Source organism: Symphodus melops, assembly GCF_947650265.1.
Source record: "Symphodus melops genome assembly, chromosome: 18".
NCBI lineage: Eukaryota > Metazoa > Chordata > Actinopteri > Labriformes > Labridae > Symphodus > Symphodus melops.
The window spans coordinates 13,815,363-13,834,975 of NC_136708.1; the positions used below are offsets into that span (position 1 = coordinate 13,815,363).

The 19,613-nt window shown below is 38.4% G+C and overlaps 2 protein-coding genes across 4 annotated transcripts; both read left to right on the top strand.

Moving 5' to 3' along the window:
* The first annotated feature begins 2,250 nt into the window (after window positions 1-2,250).
* On the top strand, window positions 2,251-12,801 carry atp6v1c1b (ATPase H+ transporting V1 subunit C1b). Of its 2 annotated transcripts, none has more exons than XM_079368590.1 (13): window positions 2,251-2,418; window positions 3,764-3,925; window positions 4,015-4,082; window positions 6,007-6,092; window positions 6,267-6,361; window positions 7,115-7,206; window positions 7,453-7,551; window positions 9,150-9,218; window positions 9,901-9,993; window positions 10,346-10,439; window positions 10,606-10,703; window positions 10,844-10,967; window positions 11,904-12,801. In XM_079368590.1, the coding sequence occupies exons 2-13, from the start codon at window positions 3,794-3,796 to the stop codon at window positions 12,000-12,002; spliced, it is 1,149 nt and encodes a 382-aa protein (XP_079224716.1). In that variant the 5' UTR covers window positions 2,251-2,418; window positions 3,764-3,793; the 3' UTR covers window positions 12,003-12,801. The 2 variants fall into 2 exon arrangements, with proteins under 2 accessions (XP_079224716.1, XP_079224715.1); XM_079368589.1 differs by having other exon boundaries at window positions 2,252-2,418; window positions 3,745-3,925.
* A 1,886-nt stretch (window positions 12,802-14,687) lies between these two features.
* On the top strand, window positions 14,688-19,046 carry LOC306839781 (brain and acute leukemia cytoplasmic protein). 2 transcript variants are annotated; one of them, XM_079368663.1, is made up of 3 exons: window positions 14,688-15,037; window positions 15,292-15,413; window positions 17,425-19,046. In XM_079368663.1, the coding sequence occupies exons 1-3, from the start codon at window positions 14,911-14,913 to the stop codon at window positions 17,545-17,547; spliced, it is 372 nt and encodes a 123-aa protein (XP_079224789.1). In that variant the 5' UTR covers window positions 14,688-14,910; the 3' UTR covers window positions 17,548-19,046. The 2 variants fall into 2 exon arrangements, with proteins under 2 accessions (XP_079224789.1, XP_079224788.1); XM_079368662.1 differs by having other exon boundaries at window positions 17,422-19,044.
* The last annotated feature ends 567 nt before the right edge of the window (window positions 19,047-19,613 follow it).

Here is a 19,613-nt window from a genome sequence, read left to right on the forward strand (position 1 = left end):
ATACATGGCCACTTGCACCCCAAGGATGATCAATCTAGATGTTATATTATCAGACATTTTTAAATGTAGGTGGGAAAATGTTGAGGTCAGTGGGTGAAAAGGAATCTACAGTAACTGCAAAAAAAACAAAAAAACATCTGTAATTAAACATTATTTCAAACATTCACAACCTTCCAGAACTCAACAGTAAATGGGGAAGGGATGCTAAATTTTTCTTAATATCACAGCATATCATAACAAACATAGAATAAGACCAAAAAAAAGCATACGTAACAACATAAAAGGACACTTGTTTTTTGTTCCTCATTAAATAAAGGTTAAATAAAAATAAAAACATTATGTGTGTATTTTGACATTCAGCGTGTTTCTGCTTGTTTCTCATGGAATCTGGGGGATTATTCAGGTTCAAGAGCTTATTGAATATTTTGTTGATTAGCCGTTAAGCCTTTGTCACACTCACTTAGCACAATTTCAACTGTTGTAATTTAATGTTTCATGCAGTTCAGTTTATTGGTAAGACTTTAAAAAAAAAAACTCATTTCATTTAGCATGGTGGTCAGGAGTTCAGTTCATCGTGCATAAACAACATGACATATGAGCACTGAAACTCAGCCTGCAGCCACCTCAGTTGAATGTCTTGTGGTAGAACGCAGATTTAGTGAAACCTATAGGGCATGACCTCTATCTGGATCTGAGTAGCTGTTTGGCTCTCCTATAGCTTTTTTATGACAGATTCTCTCAGAGGGACACTGTCCACAAAACAGCAATGCCTAGAAAACGATCCGGTTTCAAGCATTAATGAGATTTTCTGGAATAGCACTCTGAAATGGATTTGAAGGCTCTCTGCAGGTTGGCTTTCTTTACTATGTTTGGAGACCAAAATAATGATTTATGCTTTACATTCATGAGGAGAATAAAACACTCCTCATTTATGAGAAATAGGATACACATGCATCTAAATCTGTGTGGAAGAGTCAATTTGACTAGTGTCTTGAAATAACATTTGTTAAGATTACTATATTCAACCCTGGTAAAAGTCAAAGCTTTTGTGATAGATTTGAATAGGTGTAAAGCTGATTCTTTTATAACTTCCCTGTTTTCTGTTTCTCAAAAAACAATGTCTAAATTTGAATGGAAAGAAAAACAGTTTGTGCTTTATGTTTTACTTCAGGGTCCACGAGGAACGTGGTAAATTTGATTTCGCATTTCAGTTCCATTGAGTTCAGTTAAATGTTTCCACTGTCATCAGGACGGAAATTCAATTTACAGCTAGAAGCAAAAGATATAAACAAACCCCAGCATAAATAAACAATTATCAAGACACCCAGCATTCCCACACAGCTAAAATAAAAAACATTTCCACAATGGTTTGTGTAGTGTAGCTCCTCACAAATATATCTGTATCTGTATATGACAATGTGTTTTTTCATGTGTTTTTTCCCCAGAATAGTCGCTGACAACACACTTACACTTTTTAATAACAACATTAACTTTTCCTTTCTATTCAAAGTGTCCAAGTAACCAATGACAATACAAGTACCGTAGAAAAAAAGTGACAGTATATGATTATTTGTAGGGGTTTTCTTACTTTGAAACAGGTTTAAATTATTGTATGTTTAAATTAAAAAATACTATATGGTACTATGCTCTTAAAGTCTTATTTTTGATCCAGCACTGCAAATGCTCCTGTGATATCATATCAGTAGTTCTCAATCTAACGTTGATGGCATGAACATGTTGCAGCATATAGGTAACCCAAGAGCTGAACAAAACTGAGTCAAAAGACAACATGCAGACCGATGATTTAAACTCGCATGTCATGTCAGCGAAATGGAAAGCCTAAACACTTAAATAAGACTTCTCTAATGAAAGTGTTAATTTATAAACATGGATTAACTGCCACACAGTACTGTCACTAATGTACTAGTCCCAGCTTTCCAGAAGAGGCTAACACTGAGGCGCATCCAACTCAATGAGCTGAAAAGACAAACATCCTTGCTGCGTTTAAATACAATCGGAAATCACGCAATAACCATTTTAACAAAGTTTCATGCTGAAATAAGTTCCATGAATGTGACAAAATTAACAACGTGAATAACAATTAATGAAACACGACATTGGTTTAAAGTCAACCCAGGCGTTGACTGTTTCCCTGTTTCTGCCCATACTTGTTGAATAATCTTGCTTGTAGACACTGAACCAAACGAGAACCTGTCGGTCACGTAAACGCGGCTTAGTGCGCAGTAGTCTTTGCGCAGGCGCAGATCTGTTGCCTCGATCAGCTGACTGAGTGAGAAGCACTGTAGAAGGACCGTTGAGTCAAATACCCCGCTATTATCTGCGCTATGTACAGGGAGCTGCGATTTATTTACTGATATACACCGTGTGGATCAAACACTGAGGCCTTTTAACACCTCGGTAAGTACCAAAGTCCTACGTTTAATGACGTCGTGACGGCGTGAAGCTGCGTTGCAAACAAGCTAATGTCAGCAGCAAGCTAACGTTAACACTGAATTCACAAGAGCTTTATTTTGCCCTTTTATACTGACATTCATTGTGAGAATTACAGACAAATCAATGCTCGATTGAATCAGCTCTTAGTCGTGTGATGTGCTAAAGGGTTAATTACACCCAGCGTGTCAGTATTTCGCATGTCCTTTACAGCCCAGAAAGTGATCATATGACAGACAATCAGCAGACATGGAGACCTGTCTGTGTCCACTGTGCTGCTGACTGATGTAATCAACCAGTGTGTGTTCAGTTTCCATCTTCTTACATGGGGAAAATGTGAGGAAGTTCACCAGAAAGAAGTAAAAAAGAGGAACAAGTAGCTTTATAATCTGATTATATTCACACCCCCTGTTGGCAATCCATTTTTAATGTAGTTGAAGAGAGGGTACACATTGACTTCAAATCAATCAAATAAACAGGACTTTTTCCAGAGTTAGTCATTGATTCATTTGTTTAATCAGGTAAAGATAAGGCCGTATTCATTACCAAATCTGTAACAGAAGTAAACGTACTTATTCTGCTTTAATGGTGTCATATTATTTCTGTTTTTTTCCCTTCTTTTTAATGATGCATTAAAATGAATTAATTTTTTGAAGCAGTGTAGCAGTTTTTGGAGGAGTTTATTCAAAGGATTATACTGTATATGCAGTTGGCACTTTAATCTGCACTCAGGCAATTTTACAAGATTATTATTTCTTTAACTGAAAACAAGCAGCAAGAGACAACAACAATAATTGTGAGGTTAGTGTTGGTCAGGGAAAATGCAGATTTCATCTAGCATGAAATGAATAAGTTTACTTACAGCTGCCCCATAAAAACATGAGTACCTGGTTAAAGGTAAGCTTCAAAAAGATAAGACAATCCTTTATTCATCTCGCAAATGGAGACTTTTTTTTTGGTATGTACAAGTGAAATATAAAATAGGAGTCACAGCTTGTTGACTGTAGTTCTAGTTTTTGAAGCCCAAGGGATAAATAGTTTACTGGTCCACATATCTGAAAATCCGTTTTTTTTAACCACTGTGCCAAATTTTTTAACCACTGTGGCAATTATTTGGCAAATTAAAGCCATGATACGGATTCCAAATCATGTCAAAATGATCAAAAGTCCTCTACGGCTTAATTTTCCACGTTGATCAGGGAGTAGCTACCATGTCACCAACCTAAACAGTAAAAATGATAATTTTTTCTTGCCAGTGTTTCAGTCGAGCTCTATCACTTCTATCTCTTACAGCGAACTACTCACTTTTAAGGGCCGGTGAACAAATCTCTTACCAGCAGCCATGACGGAATTCTGGTTGATCTCAGCTCCGGGGGAGAAGACATGCCAGCAGACCTGGGACAAGCTGATGGTGGCAACAACACGCACCAACAACCTCTCTGTAAACAACAAGTTCAACATCCCAGATCTCAAGGTCACACACTCCTCCTTATGTCTGACAACTGAAAATCCATCCACACCTCGTGCAAAAGTGAATGTTCTCGTGTGTTTTGTCTATAACAGGTCGGAACTCTAGATGTCTTAGTTGGTCTGTCGGATGAACTGGCTAAACTAGACACTTTTGTGGAAAGGTAAACTTTACAATCATATGCCTTGTTTGAATATGAAATTGACAATGGAAAAAATAACAATGGGACTGTGGAAACAAAAGTCTGGAAAAGTTGTCAAATCCTTAAAAAAACACACCTGATAGAACATCCCAGTTATTTTTATTAACTGGCAACATGTCAGTAACATGATTGGTTATGGAGTTGCTGGTATATAATACAGCACTTCAAAGGTCACATATTATCCTCCTTTTTAACCAGTTTAGAGCTCCCCATTACATGTCTGTGAAGTTTCTTGTTATAAATCCACGTTGACCTTGTGTGTCAGCACAATTTCAGCCCTTCTCAGAACAGGCTGTTTCTGTGTCTGTAGCTTTAAATGCAAATGAGCGGCGTCTGAACATGCCCCTCGCTGGAAGGGCTTGTGTGGCTGAGGCTTCCTCGCAACAGGCCAAATTGTTTTAGTAGAAGGGCAGGCAAAAGCCCCGTTTCCACACAGCAGCCCGGTACGGATCGGTACGGTTTGGTTCGGTAAAGCCTGACCCCGTTTGTGTTTCCACAGCCACCCGTGCCCTATTTGGTAGGCGGCATTTAAGCCAGACCCAGCTATGTCATAGCGTCACATGATAGTAGCTAACAGCTAACCACTAACTAATAAATTCAACAAAGGAGAAAAACGTGACACAAACAAAACCAACGGCGGAAGACATCCAGCAGTTCATCTATGTACATGTGGCTCTTTATTACAAAACTCAATCAGGCTTTGTTTCAGAGAAGGCTGTGTGCCACGAGGAGAAATAAACAGATGTAAACAATCGGCTGGATATTTAAACACGTCAGGGTTTTGTTTACCATTGTCAAACGGGAAGTGACGATTCTTTTGACCAATCAATGGTTTGCAGGGTTTAGCTCCACCTTTTAGGGTCGGCTCGATATTCTTGGCACCCCAATGGAAGGGTCCTAAAAAGTAGGACGGTAAGGGGTCAGTTATTTGGGAATCGGTCCCGGGATTAGTCTATGGAAACGCAGCATGCGCGCCGTTCCAAACCGGACCGCTCGGTGGAAACAGGGCTTAAGAAAGCAGGACAAATGCCCTAGCTGTAGGTGTGTCACCCACCGGGGAGAGGGGTTACTGCCCTTTGTGATGTAATGAAGGGAGCACCTGTTTTAGCACACATTTTCCAAAAAAAAGAGCAGGGAGAAGACAGAGTGTGTGGACTTTTCTCATTATTGGGGTTTTATTTAGACAGTCTAGGGACACATACTAATATGAAGTGTTTTTTTGTTTTTTGTTTTTTTTATAGATAAATTGCAAAGAATTTATTATATTATATTATTATTTATTATATAGAAAACCTAATATCATGAAAAGATTCAGAAAATGTGAAGAAATTGATGTGTGCAGTGGGAAAGCCCTGGCCCTGATGTAGAGTCTCTCAGACAGCCCTGCGCTTAAAACGAGCACCATTCTGTAGGTGAAATCACTGAATGAGCACAGAAGCACTTCCAAAGACCAGTCTGTGAGCACAATTCATCGCTACTTTCACAAATGCAAAGTGAACTCTAATCATGCAAAGAGGAAACTATAAGTAAACCAGACCCCTCTTTGCTTCTACCCTGTGTGAGTTCAGGCTCATTTAAAATAGAATGAGGTGAATTGGAAGACGGTCCTGTAATCTGACGAGTCAAATGTTGACTTTCTTTTTTGGAAATCCTGCACGCCTTGTATTCCTGGTGAAAGACAACATGGAAAAGCTAACTTGTTGTTAGTGCACACTCAATATGTTGTTTCTCTGCTTCTGTCAATTAAACATGGTGTTTCAATGTTTTGCAAATGACCACATTCCGCTATACAACGTCCCAACGTTTGAGGCACGAGGTTCCAGTGTTAATTATTACCCTCCATGTGTTTCTCTTTGTTTGATCCTCACCCCGTGTTATGGCCCAGTGTGGTGAAGAAAGTGGCTCAGTACATGGCTGATGTTCTGGAGGACAGTCGAGACAAAGTCCAAGAAAACCTGCTTGCTAATGGAGGTAACATAATCTTCTGGTAGTAGTTAACAGCTTAGAGGAGAGATGACTGATGACTCGTTAAAAACAGAATACACACTTCGTTTCTATTTCTTTAGATGCACAATCATGATACAGTGCAGCACAAAGACTCTGGACATGGACTGATTTATATTGATGACTCTTCTTTTTTTGCAGTGGATCTGGTCACCTATATCACCAGATTTCAATGGGACATGGCGAAGTATCCAATCAAACAGTCGCTGAAAAACATCTCTGAGATAATCTCCAAGGTAGGCCTCTTTTTTAGATTATACTCTTGTTTTTGTTTAGTTAAGAAATATCTTAAATAAGATACAGACACATACAGACGAGAGACTGAGCTTAGGCCCTGTGCCCACCTAGCATTTCTTCCTGGCAGAAAAATGCTGCTTGTGTACTTGGGCGAACTTGCTTTAAATGTTTGTGTGCTGAGAAGAAAAGTGCTTCACGTCTTCCTGTCTCCATGACAACAGCCTGTTGACAGCTGCCGTCGTATGACTGGCAAGACTCTGTTGATATTTATGGGTTTTTTTTAGTGTTTTTTTTTATTTTTATTTTTTAGTTTAGATCATTTAGATATCAATCAGACTCAAGAGAGGATGTTGGTACATGACAAAATATTTATGCGGCAAAACCAACAGGAATATCATACATTTTGAAATGAAGTGTCGGTGATGGCAACAGCGTCTTTCTGAAAAGTTGAAAGGTTATCAACTTGAGCGGCCCTTCAGGGTGCTCTGAAAAAAGACACAGGACGCGACGCTTTTTTTTCCTAGGCAGCTGCTTTCTGCGGCGAACGCTCTCTTATTGAAAACAATTTTAAAAAGCTGCCGCTGAGGAAAAAAAAGCACTAGGTGGACACAGGGCCTTCAATTAAAAATAAACTGAAGAGAACAAACATTCAAATCCACACACAGACACTTCCATGTAGTCTATTAAATTTGTGTTTTGTGTGTTGTTTTTTTTTAGCTCACTCCTGTTATTCTCTATTATTTTATTTCTAGCAAGCAACTCAGATAGACAATGACCTGAAGGCCAGAGCTTCAGCGTACAACAACCTGAAGGGAAACCTGCAGAACCTGGAGAGGAAGAATGCGTGAGTTTGATCATAATCACAACAACACATCAGCTGTAGAGTATGTGTCGAAAGCCAAAGCTTGAAGCACCCCTATCTTGGCAGACACATGGCTAGCTTGTTTTTAGCTTTGGTTCTTATCCTCCTGTGTAACACAGTGCTATATTTACAATAACCTGGGTAATATTTGTAGTGAAGCTGGATTATTACATTGTTTATTTAGACTTGGGATTCTTTGAAATCAGAAGTGTGTGTGTTGTCCTTTAGAGGGAGCTTGTTGACCAGGAGTCTGGCGGACATAGTGAAGAAAGAGGACTTTGTGCTGGACTCAGAGTACCTGATTACCATGCTGGTGGTGGTCCCAAAGTAAGTCTATTCATCTGAGTATCAACAGCATATTCAGCCTTTCAACCAGTATACAAATCTCAGTGAGTCATTGAGGGCACATCCTTCTTTTTAACAGTACAGAATAATTACTTGTACAAATGATGATAATTAAAAAAGCCAACACGGAATCAATCAAGCACAGAAAAGCAGAGGCCGTTAAAAACACTCATCTTTTAGAGCAGAGTACTTTTTAAATAGATTCATGCAGGCAATACGGTTGAGTTTGAATCACTGACTGTATATAAAGACGGATGATGTGCCTCGGACTCTTCCTGTGATGCCAAAAATTCCCCTTGTGATGGGCGCTGACATATCATCCCTCATGATGTCATTTTGAGACTGCGCAGTAGACATCGGCTGGTGGAGCTCGGGGGAAAGCACCTACTTACTAAAACCAATTTTCAAAAACAGAAATTCCTGCACAGAAGAACAGATTCCATTTGAAGCAGACACTCGTGGTTATTGAGAGATCAGTCACTTCTTCTTTTGTTCTTTTTCTCTCACTGTTCCTCCTCCTCCACTCTGCTAATGTGTTGCACTTAGCACATGAGGAACCTCGTTTGTCAGCAGAGCTGTCAATCCTGGTGCTATACCCAGTTGAAAAGCATCCAAATAAAAGTCAACTTTGAGGAAAAATTAACAGCCTGTCCCAAGTTAGCACATTAATAATCGACCAGAAGGACAACAGCTATAAAATGTCTTGGAAGTGTGTTTTGATTTTTCTAGTTTGACTCATGTCCTATCTGTTCACATGCAGCAGGCGAAGCTTATGAGTCAGAGAGAGGAGCGCCATGTTTTGGCCTTGCTTTTAGGTTGAATGTTGACCATCTTTTTACACAGTCAGTTTTAAACGCATTCCATCATCGGTATGTGGTGAGGTTGAAACGTCATTTATGTATCCATATAAATCTCACATCACACTCAACAAAAGAGCGGAGAAGAAGTCGATGAACAGAATCCAGAATGCAGCTGTTTAAATTATGAGAAGATTGTAGCGGCTGCATGCAAACAGTCTATAGCCACAGTACACAAACGTCACTCCCCTCCCCCGATGGCTCGAGGTGAATTCTCTGGAGAATATCCTGCTGAAGGAACACGAGGGGTCTGGCAGGAGAAACCCTGGTTGTAATATGTGGCTGTTTGCGTTCACACATACAGCTCCTCCTGGAAATATCAGGATTTTTTTAAAGGAAATTTCCTCTAGCTTGAAAACCCTATTTATTTGTATAGCACCAATTCATAACAAAATATTATCTCGAGACACTTTCCAAAAAGCAGGTTACACACATTATTCTTTATATAGTTATGGAAAAGCGCATTTTTACTTTGAAAGGATGAACATTATTATAATGCGAGTTATTCAGAGTAGCTCACAGCCGATTAAGAAAGCAGTCTCAGAAAAGAGGTGAGGTTTAGTTATATAATGTAGTGTATCAGAGGTCTCTTCAATGTGAATACTTGAACACATTTTCAATAGGAACATGTTTAAAGAATAACAGCACTGACGTAGACCTTTAAACTTCATGTCCAAGGTGTTAAATGTTTTGCTGTTATCTTTCCCTGTCCACCCTCTCCAGGTTAGGCTACACTGACTGGCAGAAGACATATGAAACCCTGGCTGAGATGGTCGTGCCACGCTCCACTAAGTAAGAACAACACATGATTCAGTCCATTACTTGAACTGAATTCATGAATGATCAGCGACAGGAAGAAGAGCAGGACATTTTTCACTCAGTTTCCTGTTCCTGTTGTCCTCAGCGTGAAGTGGAAATCAGACCCTTCTTTATCCCACACAGATGGTGCTCCTGATCATCACAGGGGTCAGACCTGAAATGAGAAACTTTTTTTTTTTTTTTACATCTCTCAAATTCAGGATAGGTCAACAAGTTCATCAATTGTTTTTTTTTTTTTTTAAATCTTGCTGGATCATATGTTTGCTGAAAAATGAAAATCAGTGCAAGACATATGAATACAAAATGTAAACATCTACTATGATTGTAAAACTAGAAAAAAAAATAGAAGAGTATCACGGAGTAGACAAATCTGTTCCCCCATATTCAGAATGAGTAAAACCACAAAGACCTTAGTATCAGGACCAAAAGTAAAAGCACTCCCATGACAAACTTTAAATATTTAATTTGAGTCATAGATTAAAAAATGTGTAAGCAACACTTTGGTTTCAGCTGGTTTTGGGGATACTGATTGCGTCTGCTTTATACACTAAAATGAGATGGAGTCTGGGGTTATAACAGGCTTTATTATAAGTGTCAAATATAAAACATGTATCCTGCTCTCATAAAAAAACAATCTGCGCTTTCTCTTCTCCAGGCTGCTGTTTGAGGACCAGGACAGTGGCCTGTTCAGTGTGACTCTCTTCAGGAAGGCTATCGATGACTTTAAACACAAGGCCAGAGAAAACAAGTAAATGATTCCATTTCACTTTTATGACGTAAAACCTCCAAAGTGTGAGGCTTTGTGTTTTATTTTTAGGACTTCCACTTGAGCTGTGCCTCTGTTTAGCCATTCAATGAGATCTTTAGTAATTGTGATGTTTATTTATCCCAACCACACATTGATCATGGAAATGTTACACTCATGATTGAAGTGGGTTATTTGTAGACACAGGAACTGTCATGTTCTCTAAAAAAGACAGCAGTTTGACAATGGTTGCAATTTGGTCTGCACTCCAGTCTCTCCGATTAGCACGACTCATTGTGTGTTTTTTCTGCCGGCTGATGGTACACTCTCTGCTGTGTGTGTTGACCTTGTATAGGTTTACAGTGCGTGACTTCCAGTACAACGAGGAGGAGATGAAGGCAGACAAAGAGGAGATGACACGTTTGTCCACTGACAAGAAGAAACAGTTTGTATGTTTGTTGTTCTCTTCTCACAAAGTACAGTCGGCTAAGAAGGGAAAACACACAATAATTTCAGAATTCCACTCTGAAGTCTTATCATTTATAGATGCCCTCATAGTCATATTGGATTGGCTGTAAGGTCACATGTTAAATGATGCTGTTTCCATCCACCCAGGGGCCGTTGGTACGATGGCTGAAAGTGAATTTCAGCGAGGCCTTCATCGCCTGGATTCACATAAAAGCGCTGCGCGTGTTTGTAGAGTCAGTATTGAGGTGAGTAGGTGAAATCTACTTGGTAGGTGATAGGCTAATGTTGGAAGGTGTAAATAAGGGATTTCCATCCATTGATTAGGACTTTTTTTTTTGTCTACCTGTTTAAAAAGATGACATCACTGTTTGCTTGTGCTTCACAGATATGGGCTGCCGGTGAACTTCCAGGCTATGCTGCTACAGCCCAACAAGAAGAACATGAAGAAGCTTCGGGAGGTGCTGTACGACCTGTACAAACACCTGGACAGCAGTGCTGCCATCATTGACGTGAGTCTCTTTGATACACATACAGTTCACAGGGGACGTCGGGTCCAGCACTCTGTCATTTATAAAAACCTGGAGTCTCATTTGTAAATGGGTGCGGAGAATCTATACTTAAAGTGTACGTACACACAAAAATAAATAACAACAGTCAAAATCAATTGAATTCATAAAACTGTGAGTACTTACTCCAACATGCAATGTCCCCCTTATAATTCACCCAGGAATGTGTGCATATAGATCAGCCTCTTATTCCTTCTTCTGCACATCCACACATTTAACCATAATTGCTCAACGTAAAACAGGGCATGAATACATACATGTGTAATAATGAGCACCTCATGCACAGAGACTGCAGTCCTTTTTTTTTTGATGCTTCATATTTATTTATTAAAAAATGAAGAGGGAAAAAAAAGATTGTAGTCCTTAAAGTGGGCGGTTCAGGTTTGAATCCGACCTCGGGCGTCTTTCCTGCATGTTGTTCCTATGCTCTCTCTGTCAAATTAAATGCATGAGATATCAATATAGATATGGTTTCAATTTACCACCTCAACGTCTGTGTTGCCAGTTGCTGTAGCTCTAAAATGTACCTACATATCGGAGTCAGAGTTTGATTACCAGAGCACACAGTTTATCATCAGGTTTGTTTTTTTAGGTTGCAAACTTTACATGGGGAAATGAGGTTAGCCAACGTTTATAAATGAAACCCCTGGACCTTTTGGAATATACAGTTCTCTGATCATGACCTTCTCAGACTGGTCTGAGAGTTATTGACCTTTTACTGATGCTTTAGGATGGGATGACTAAATCTCACTTTAATCTGTTACAGTAGGCCCATAAAAGACACATTTCTTGTTTTTACTGTTGTTGCTTTCATGCTACATGACTGACTGATGAAACTTTGTAAAAACAAATAGTGATACAATCTTTCTGTGCCTGAAGGCTGCTATGGACATCCCCGGACTGAACCTGAGCCAGCAGGAGTACTACCCCTACGTTTACTACAAGATTGACTGCAACCTTCTGGACTTCAAAGTTTAGAGACATCATCATCATCATCATCATCATCATCATCATCATCTCTGTGGAGTCGTGCTCTGGTGTGACAGTTTCACATCCCCAAGCTTTAATTTATTGCCATTTCCACTTTGATTTTCCATCTTTTGTGTTTTCCTGCTCCTTTGCTGGTACATTCCTGGGTCCATGTTAATCAAGTCAATCAAATTAGAGTGCTGATTTGTGATTATAAGTAAGGTCAGATGGATTTATGATCAGAACTTCTCCCTGTATATACCTGATTAATATGGGCCCTGTTCATAGCTGTCTTCTTGTTTCTACCATGCTGTAAAAGTGAATTCCTTCCCTTTTTACACCCACCAGTAATGGTTGACATTCCCTTGTCGCATCAGTGGACATGCTTCCGATTAAGTGTTGTTTTTTTACTGTCACCTCATGCAACAATAGCAGTCCCTTACCGAGGGGATGGGAAAAAAAATGTATGTTAAATATAGTATTTATTTAAAGCTTCTAAAATCAGTGAATGTTTTTTTTCGTTTGTTGGGTTTTTGAAAGTGCTGTGTTTTTAGCTCTGTGTACGGAATGTCTGTTTACAAGTAGATGTTGATCCCACTCTGGCTACAATCCAGTAACACACAGAGAAAATTCTTTTTACAGTATAAAGAAACAATATGTTTGCTTATGTGCTCCTTTAAATTCTGTACATTAAGCAGTCTGAGGAAAATAATGATGGGTCTATGTGCAAATACTGTAGTGTCCGTAAACATGAAAAATTTATTCACACATATATTAAATGTGAAAAATAAATACTCTATGTGAAAAATACCTGACTTTGGCTCTTTATACGGTGTTGTGTAAAGCATTTAAAAATTCTGGTATTGATATAAACATGCATCAGAAAAATCACTGCCAGGCCTAAATAATTTACAATGAAGATAATATGCTGGAAATACAAAATAATAAATAAACTATTTGTCAAATTGAAACCAAAAAGTTTTCCATGGACATTTTTCATATTCATGTTTGAATATTAAAAACAATCAGCCACAACTAAGTTTGTACACTTTTTGGTTCCCCCTTTTAAAACACAACCTTAAAGAAATAATACTGTTCTTAGGACTGGGCGATATGAGAGACAATGTTATGATAAAAAATGTAATATCAGTCGATACCAATAATTATTATGAGAAATGTCAAATGAGATATAGTGTTTGTGAGAAAGGGGGATCCCTGATGACCCTTTATTCTTGGACTTTCAATTACTTACAAAGGGGTTTGAAATGGACACATAAATGATAATTGGCTCATACAGTCGAGTTCCCATGAAGTCTGCTGTTTGTCTTTTTTTAAGTCTCTTCTTTTCAGAATGGAATCACAATGGACCTAACTTGATGGAGAGAGTGTGTCAGTGCATACGGTTTGTAACAGGACAGTAGGACAGTGAGAGGTTTGGGAAAATATGGAGCTGAATGCTGGAGGTGTTTATTTGAGTGGATCATCATTTATCCACATTAGACCCCCATAACGTTGTTACTGGTTACAGAAGTGATTCTCAAAGTGGGGTGCCAAGACCCCCAGGGGCCACGATCCTGACATGTTGTGTTACAGTGTTACTTCACTGTACGCAACGCAAAAAAATAAAAAAAATTCCAAAGTTTATGAAATGAATTACTTGGAAAGTATAAATGTAGCCTAATTAGCCTAATTATATCATTGCAAAGTACTGTATGTATATTATTAATGTATATTAATACATTCATACATAGTATTAATATGTGCTTATCAACGTTACAATAATGAGGGGGTCCTTGGAAAAATATCTCACCTGAAAGGGGTCCATGGTCTAAAAAAGTTTGAGCACCACTGGTATCAGTTCTGAAAGTCCATTTGGCACTTCTGTAAATCCGGCTGGAGACTCAAGTATGAAGCTCTAACAGGAAGTGGACCCCTGATGGAAACTCCTTTCGGTCTGTAAAAGGTCATTATTAGATAAGTCAGTGTAACAGAAAAGTACACAAATAACAGCTTGTTTTCATCTCAAATCATTGCAGTGTTTTAGTTCATCTCTGGGTTACTGTATACTGACACTGTCATGCAGTATGTACTGTGCTACAAGTTCCCCTGTACTTCCTGCTTCCTATTTGACTCAATGTAAGGAGCAACAAGACATTAACACTTGCACTGGCTCTGAACTGCTTATTTCATCTTTCCATAGATGATATTCCAACTGATGGAGATGTAAACTGTCATTATTGTGACACAAGTGACTCACAGAACATGAATTCATCGGCTGTTCTTCCACAAACATCTTGTAACATAATATAATCAAGTAGACAATGATCCAGCAGGTCTTAGGCCATACCTGAAATAATAATAATAATAATAATAATAATAATAATAATAATAATAATAAAGCATTTCATATCAAATCTAATTTTGACATGTATATATGAACACTAACGACGTGTTCTGGTTAGACAGAAGAAGAGGGGGTGCTCATACTCATATGACAATATTGAAACAAAGTTGTTATTAAATTGTATACAATTATCATGAAGTGGTGTTGGTGCATTTTTGCATGATAACGATGATGATGGTGGTGGTAGTGATGATGATGATGACACCAGCTGGAAATGATTTTACTTCCAGCCAATCAGCGGTCAGATTCGATGCAGGTTTTTTTTTTTTTTTTTTTGTAGATTGGCTGCAGTTTTAACTCCCCCACTCGTCTCTGGATGACGCAGATATTGCTCCGGTTTGTGTTCTTGCTGCCCAGCTTCTTGTCTGTGGAGAGAAGCAGCAGCAGCATCCTCCACCACCGGCTGATGATGGAGAGGGAAACGCAGATTGTGCTGCGGTAGAGAGGATGTGTTGAGACACACCGAGCCGTGTTCAGCCCCTGTCCCCGGCTGTGGATGATTCTTTTTCCCTGATGGGTTGTGGAGGGAGTCGGGCGGACGCGATTATCGAGCCGAGGTACCATGAGAGCTGGACCAGAGAAACGGAATCGACGTGGCTAACAAATACGGACGTAGAGACCTCTCTGCCTGTTGCAAACAGTAAGAGCTTTGTCTGTCACTGAAAAAGAGAGCACCTTCACTGCATGTACCCTAGGCCGAAATGTATAACAAATGATTGATGCTCTTTTAAACACAAATAACGGAAAACTACATCCAGTGCTCCACATCAATGAAAACACAGCTGTCAACACCCTGACACTGCAGTTTTGCACTATCTAGTTAATGCTGTCGTTAAGGTGAAAGAATAATTTTATGTTTCAGGTGATAACCCTAGTGTGTATCATTGTGCACAGGTAAAGCTCTAGAGGCCAGTCTAAGGGAGAAGAGGATGGTGAACACAGGCACCCAGTGTGGGAAGCAGGCCCTCACATCCACCGGCTCCAACCACAGGAGACCCAGGAGATCCCTGACAGATGTAGGTGGCACAGGTAGCAGCAGGTGTAGGCATGTCTCACTGCTTAAAATGAAAACGCGTACAAACAGCTGTTCTCTGACATCATGTCAAATCACCTCTGCAGAATCAGTTTTTTTTTCAATCAAATGTAAGTGTACAGGGAGATACAACACTGCAGCAGCAACTGTTTGCAAATGGTCTTACATAAGGCCAAAGTTATGACATTTCTTAATTTCACTTCATATTCTAAAGCAGTGGTTCCCAGAGTTGATGTCACAAGACACTGAGAGGAGAGTTGCGAGATGCCTTCCTTTTTAAAAAAAAAAAAAAAAAAAAAAAAAAAGGCATAATTTACCCATTTTTGTGAATTATCTACAAAAGTGGTTCTACTTAAAATAAAACCAGTCCTTAAGTTAGAAAGTTATGTATAGGCCTATAAAATCCGTTAAATTAAGTTTGCACACTGCAACAATGTTGCTTTTTGTAAATATAAATGCACACTACAATAATGTCATTATTTCAGTGCTTCTGTGTTCTTTTGTTTTATTCTAATGCCAGTGTTTGAATAGGCCTTTTGGTGTATGCAGCTGTCCTCACTGTTGCTTAAGGCTTTGACTACTTTCAGGGACAAGTTTGGAAATCCCTGTTCTAGAGGAAGGGAGCGGAAAACTAAGAATTGTTTTAATAGAAGACACATTGTATGTCTTGTGATCTAAAAGCAAATTAAAATAAGTTTGAAGGAGAGCCGGTGGTGCAGTGGTTTCAGAGGCTCCAAGTGGTGGGGCCCAGGTCCGAATGTGACCTTTATTGGCTCCTCTCCCTCATGTCATTCCTCCGCCTTTTCTCTCCCTGATTTCCTGATCTCTCCAATACATGAGAAAAAAAAAACAACATATGACATGTGTTTACCAAGAACGGCTTCTAAACATGCAAAAATAAACAACTAAAGCTAGAAAAACTATACAGTGTGTACATATCAGCATCACTGTGTACAAAGCTTGTGTGTATGTTATACAGTGAGTAAATGCTGCTTTTCTTTGCTAGTGCAAAAGTAAACTATATTATATTTTCATTAATCCATATCGAATACTACTATTTTTGTCTTTTTAAAAAAAAAAATGTGTTTATCTTATTTTATTTTGTTTCGAAACAAACTATCAATCAGTCAATCAATAACAGCAGGAATTATGGGATGTCCCTATGGGATCACAGAACCTTTCATGGCAATTTTCTCAATTTCTCTATTATATAGAATAAAACATGAGATCTTAAATGAAACAGTTGATTGGAAAATAATGAAACTAAAAACTGCTTTCAGTCCTGTACCAAAGGATTAGTTTATTTGGAACTAAACAAAATGTCTGCATAAAAGAAGGAATGTCAAAACTTGAACTGGTAGATTACACTTTTGTCCTAAATCTTCCATTTTAAAAAATATTTTAGAAAAAGAACAGACATTTAAATTAAGAGTAGGGACAATGTAAATGTACAAATGGGGAAGATTTAGAATGATTATATGTATAAATGTATCCTAGATTCTTGGGAACATGGCCTAACATGAGAACTTCTTTTACTACTTTGATTTAGGATCTAACTGCACAAACAAACTAAGCGCAGATTATAGACACAGACAGTTGCATCTGCTCTAAATGATTTCATTTAGAGCAGATAGGGTTTTTTTTTTTAAAGTTCTTGCTATTTTGGCTTTATTATCCCATGTCAACCGATACACCAAGACCAATTCCTTGTATGTGTAAATGTAATTGGCAATGAACGATTGGCAACGATTCTGATTCTAAATCTAAGGAATAACAGATAAAAAGAGAAGGTCAGATAACCCTTTATTGTCACTAATTCGCAATGTTTTACATTTAATTAAATTTAAAAAATACCTCCAGACTGTTGTGTTTATTGAAGTTTTCACCTAAAAGCAGTGCTTCAGTAACTCAGTCGGCCTGTTTTCTGCCCTCTATGTTGACATTGAAAGTGTGCTTTTGATCAAACCTTAAAACACTGAATTGTTCCACAGCAGACAACTCGTGAGTGCAAAAGGAGAGCGTCTAAGGAGAGCGGTGCATTGTCTAAGGACGGACAGACGGTCAGCATCAACAGCAGTGGAGACGATGACCCCGGGAACACGTGTAATGGAAGATGAAGACAAGCTAAGACTCTACGAAACAGAGGAAGATGGACGGCGCTTCAGGCAGAATCCCCGGAACACAAAGTGTGAGGAGGGTGTATACGAGGGACTTTTTCAATCTCAGCGATTTACAACATAAGCACCTGCACATGTCTCATCCAAAGATCTCGGGATGCTGCATCTTTGTCGTGCCATTGCAAATGCATGTGTGAAACAAGAGAGTGGAGTAACAGTGTTCACGCTCTCCACCATGCTTTCTCCGCCATGCTTACAGTGCCGTTCAGGGAATACGTCACTGTGTTGAGCTAATTTAAAGAGAAACAAGAACGGAGCATATATGCACATGATAATCACAATCTGCACAGCAAATGTTGTCTCTGTGGGGCCTTCCAAAAGAGTTTGCTTTAGTTCTTTGTGCAAGTATATTCCTTTTACTTTGAATGACAAAGAAAGTGTGGGAGCCAATGATGATGCTGTTGAACCTCAGTCAATGCTGTAAATTATTTCTCATTCAAAAGACCCTGAAGTGCTGTTTAGAGGCTCAGATTTGAGCTTTTAAGCTTGAGGGCTGAAGATTGTTACTTCCAGCCTTTGCAAGATTAAAAAAGCGAAACACACCCGCATGTGCCTACTATTCATTATGATCTCAAATTCAGCTTTAGTTTTAAAATTGAGAGCTGTTTAATTTCGTCAGAATTATGTTGTCTAAAGCTCTCTTACATTTTCTCTTTCGCTATATAATATTATGTGGCATTTGTGTTGCTTACACTGATCTGCATGATTTAATCACACTCAAATTAATTCAGTCTTTTCTCTGCCCAAACTCTAGCAAAAACAAGCTCACAAGTGATATTTTGCCTTTTGGGTATGTTCGAATAGATCCATCCACAGTGAGATTTATGACCTGCAGAGGGCGTTGTTGACCAGCTGAGATCTTCTTGAATATTGAAAACCTCAGGAGGATTTCTAATGGCATCAACAGCAACCACTTCAAGAAACCCAGTTAAAAAGGTTGTTCACTTATGCAGGAGGTTAATTAAAAGGAAGCCTGTTGGTAATGTGTTGTTTGTAAATGCAGAGTCTGACCTCACATTGTCTGTTGTGATAGCCTGTTATGTTAAGAGTCTTACTGCTTCGCTGCAATGATGGCTTTGAAATGCTTACAGGCAAACTTTTGAGGTGGATATGAAATTTAAGGCACAGGATGTACCACTTTTTTCTTCTTTCAATTAAAAATATTGCCAGTTTCTTAAGTTGCCATATTAATAATTGTTTATGTCTAGTTGTATAGTTGTCATACCGAGCCACCAATTACATGACTTATTTATATAGTAATATTATTTGTTTGCCATCATTGATACTGGGATAATACTACAGAATAAAAGAAATAATAAAAACCTTAATCTTTGGTATATCAACAATGATCATGATTTAAAGGCTTATTATTCAATTACTTTCAATAGTGTACATTCCCTACAGAAACCATGACTATAAAATATTGAAAAATGCCCAATTGCCACCAATGAGGCCATTTTATCAACCCTATCAATAATAGGCACTTTATAAAGACAACAATGAATTAGTAAATTAAATGTTGATATTTGAATACAAATGTACTCAATTACAAATCAAATTCATGGATGTCCACCAGAAGAAAGTGAATGTATAAAAAATGTATAGACTTAATTGTTAAAGCTTCATTATGAGAGACATTTTAGCGTTATATCTATGACTGGAATTATGCAAGTTTGATCCGTGGTTTAGAGGAACTGTTCACAAATGCAATGTTGACCACAAACAAAAAAAATCATATTGTTTTCAAAGCCTTGTTTTCCTTGAATTGTTTTTTGAATCTGTATCATAATAATAATGTAAGGTAAGTGAGGCAGTTAATCTTCAGGAGAAAAGGGCAGATAAAAAAAATTTGTTAAAAAATATATGAATACGATTTTGGATACAAAACAAAATATTAATAATACCATATAACACTTTACTATGAATTGTAAAGTTCTTAGCGTCAATGTTAGGGGATTGGATAAATATTGATTACACACCTGTTGACGGAAGTTCCGGTGTATAAT

Coding starts and splice junctions, on each gene's coding strand:
- atp6v1c1b (XM_079368590.1), top strand. CDS start 3,794: ATGACGGAATTCTGGTTGATCTCAGCTCCGGGGGAGAAGACATGCCAG. Junction 4,083..6,006: donor CTAGACACTTTTGTGGAAAG/GTAAACTTTACA, acceptor GTTATGGCCCAG/TGTGGTGAAGAAAGTGGCTC. Junction 7,207..7,452: donor AACCTGGAGAGGAAGAATGC/GTGAGTTTGATC, acceptor GTTGTCCTTTAG/AGGGAGCTTGTTGACCAGGA.
- LOC306839781 (XM_079368662.1), top strand. CDS start 14,911: ATGGGTTGTGGAGGGAGTCGGGCGGACGCGATTATCGAGCCGAGGTAC. Junction 15,038..15,291: donor CTCTCTGCCTGTTGCAAACA/GTAAGAGCTTTG, acceptor CATTGTGCACAG/GTAAAGCTCTAGAGGCCAGT. Junction 15,414..17,421: donor CCAGGAGATCCCTGACAGAT/GTAGGTGGCACA, acceptor ATTGTTCCACAG/CAGACAACTCGTGAGTGCAA.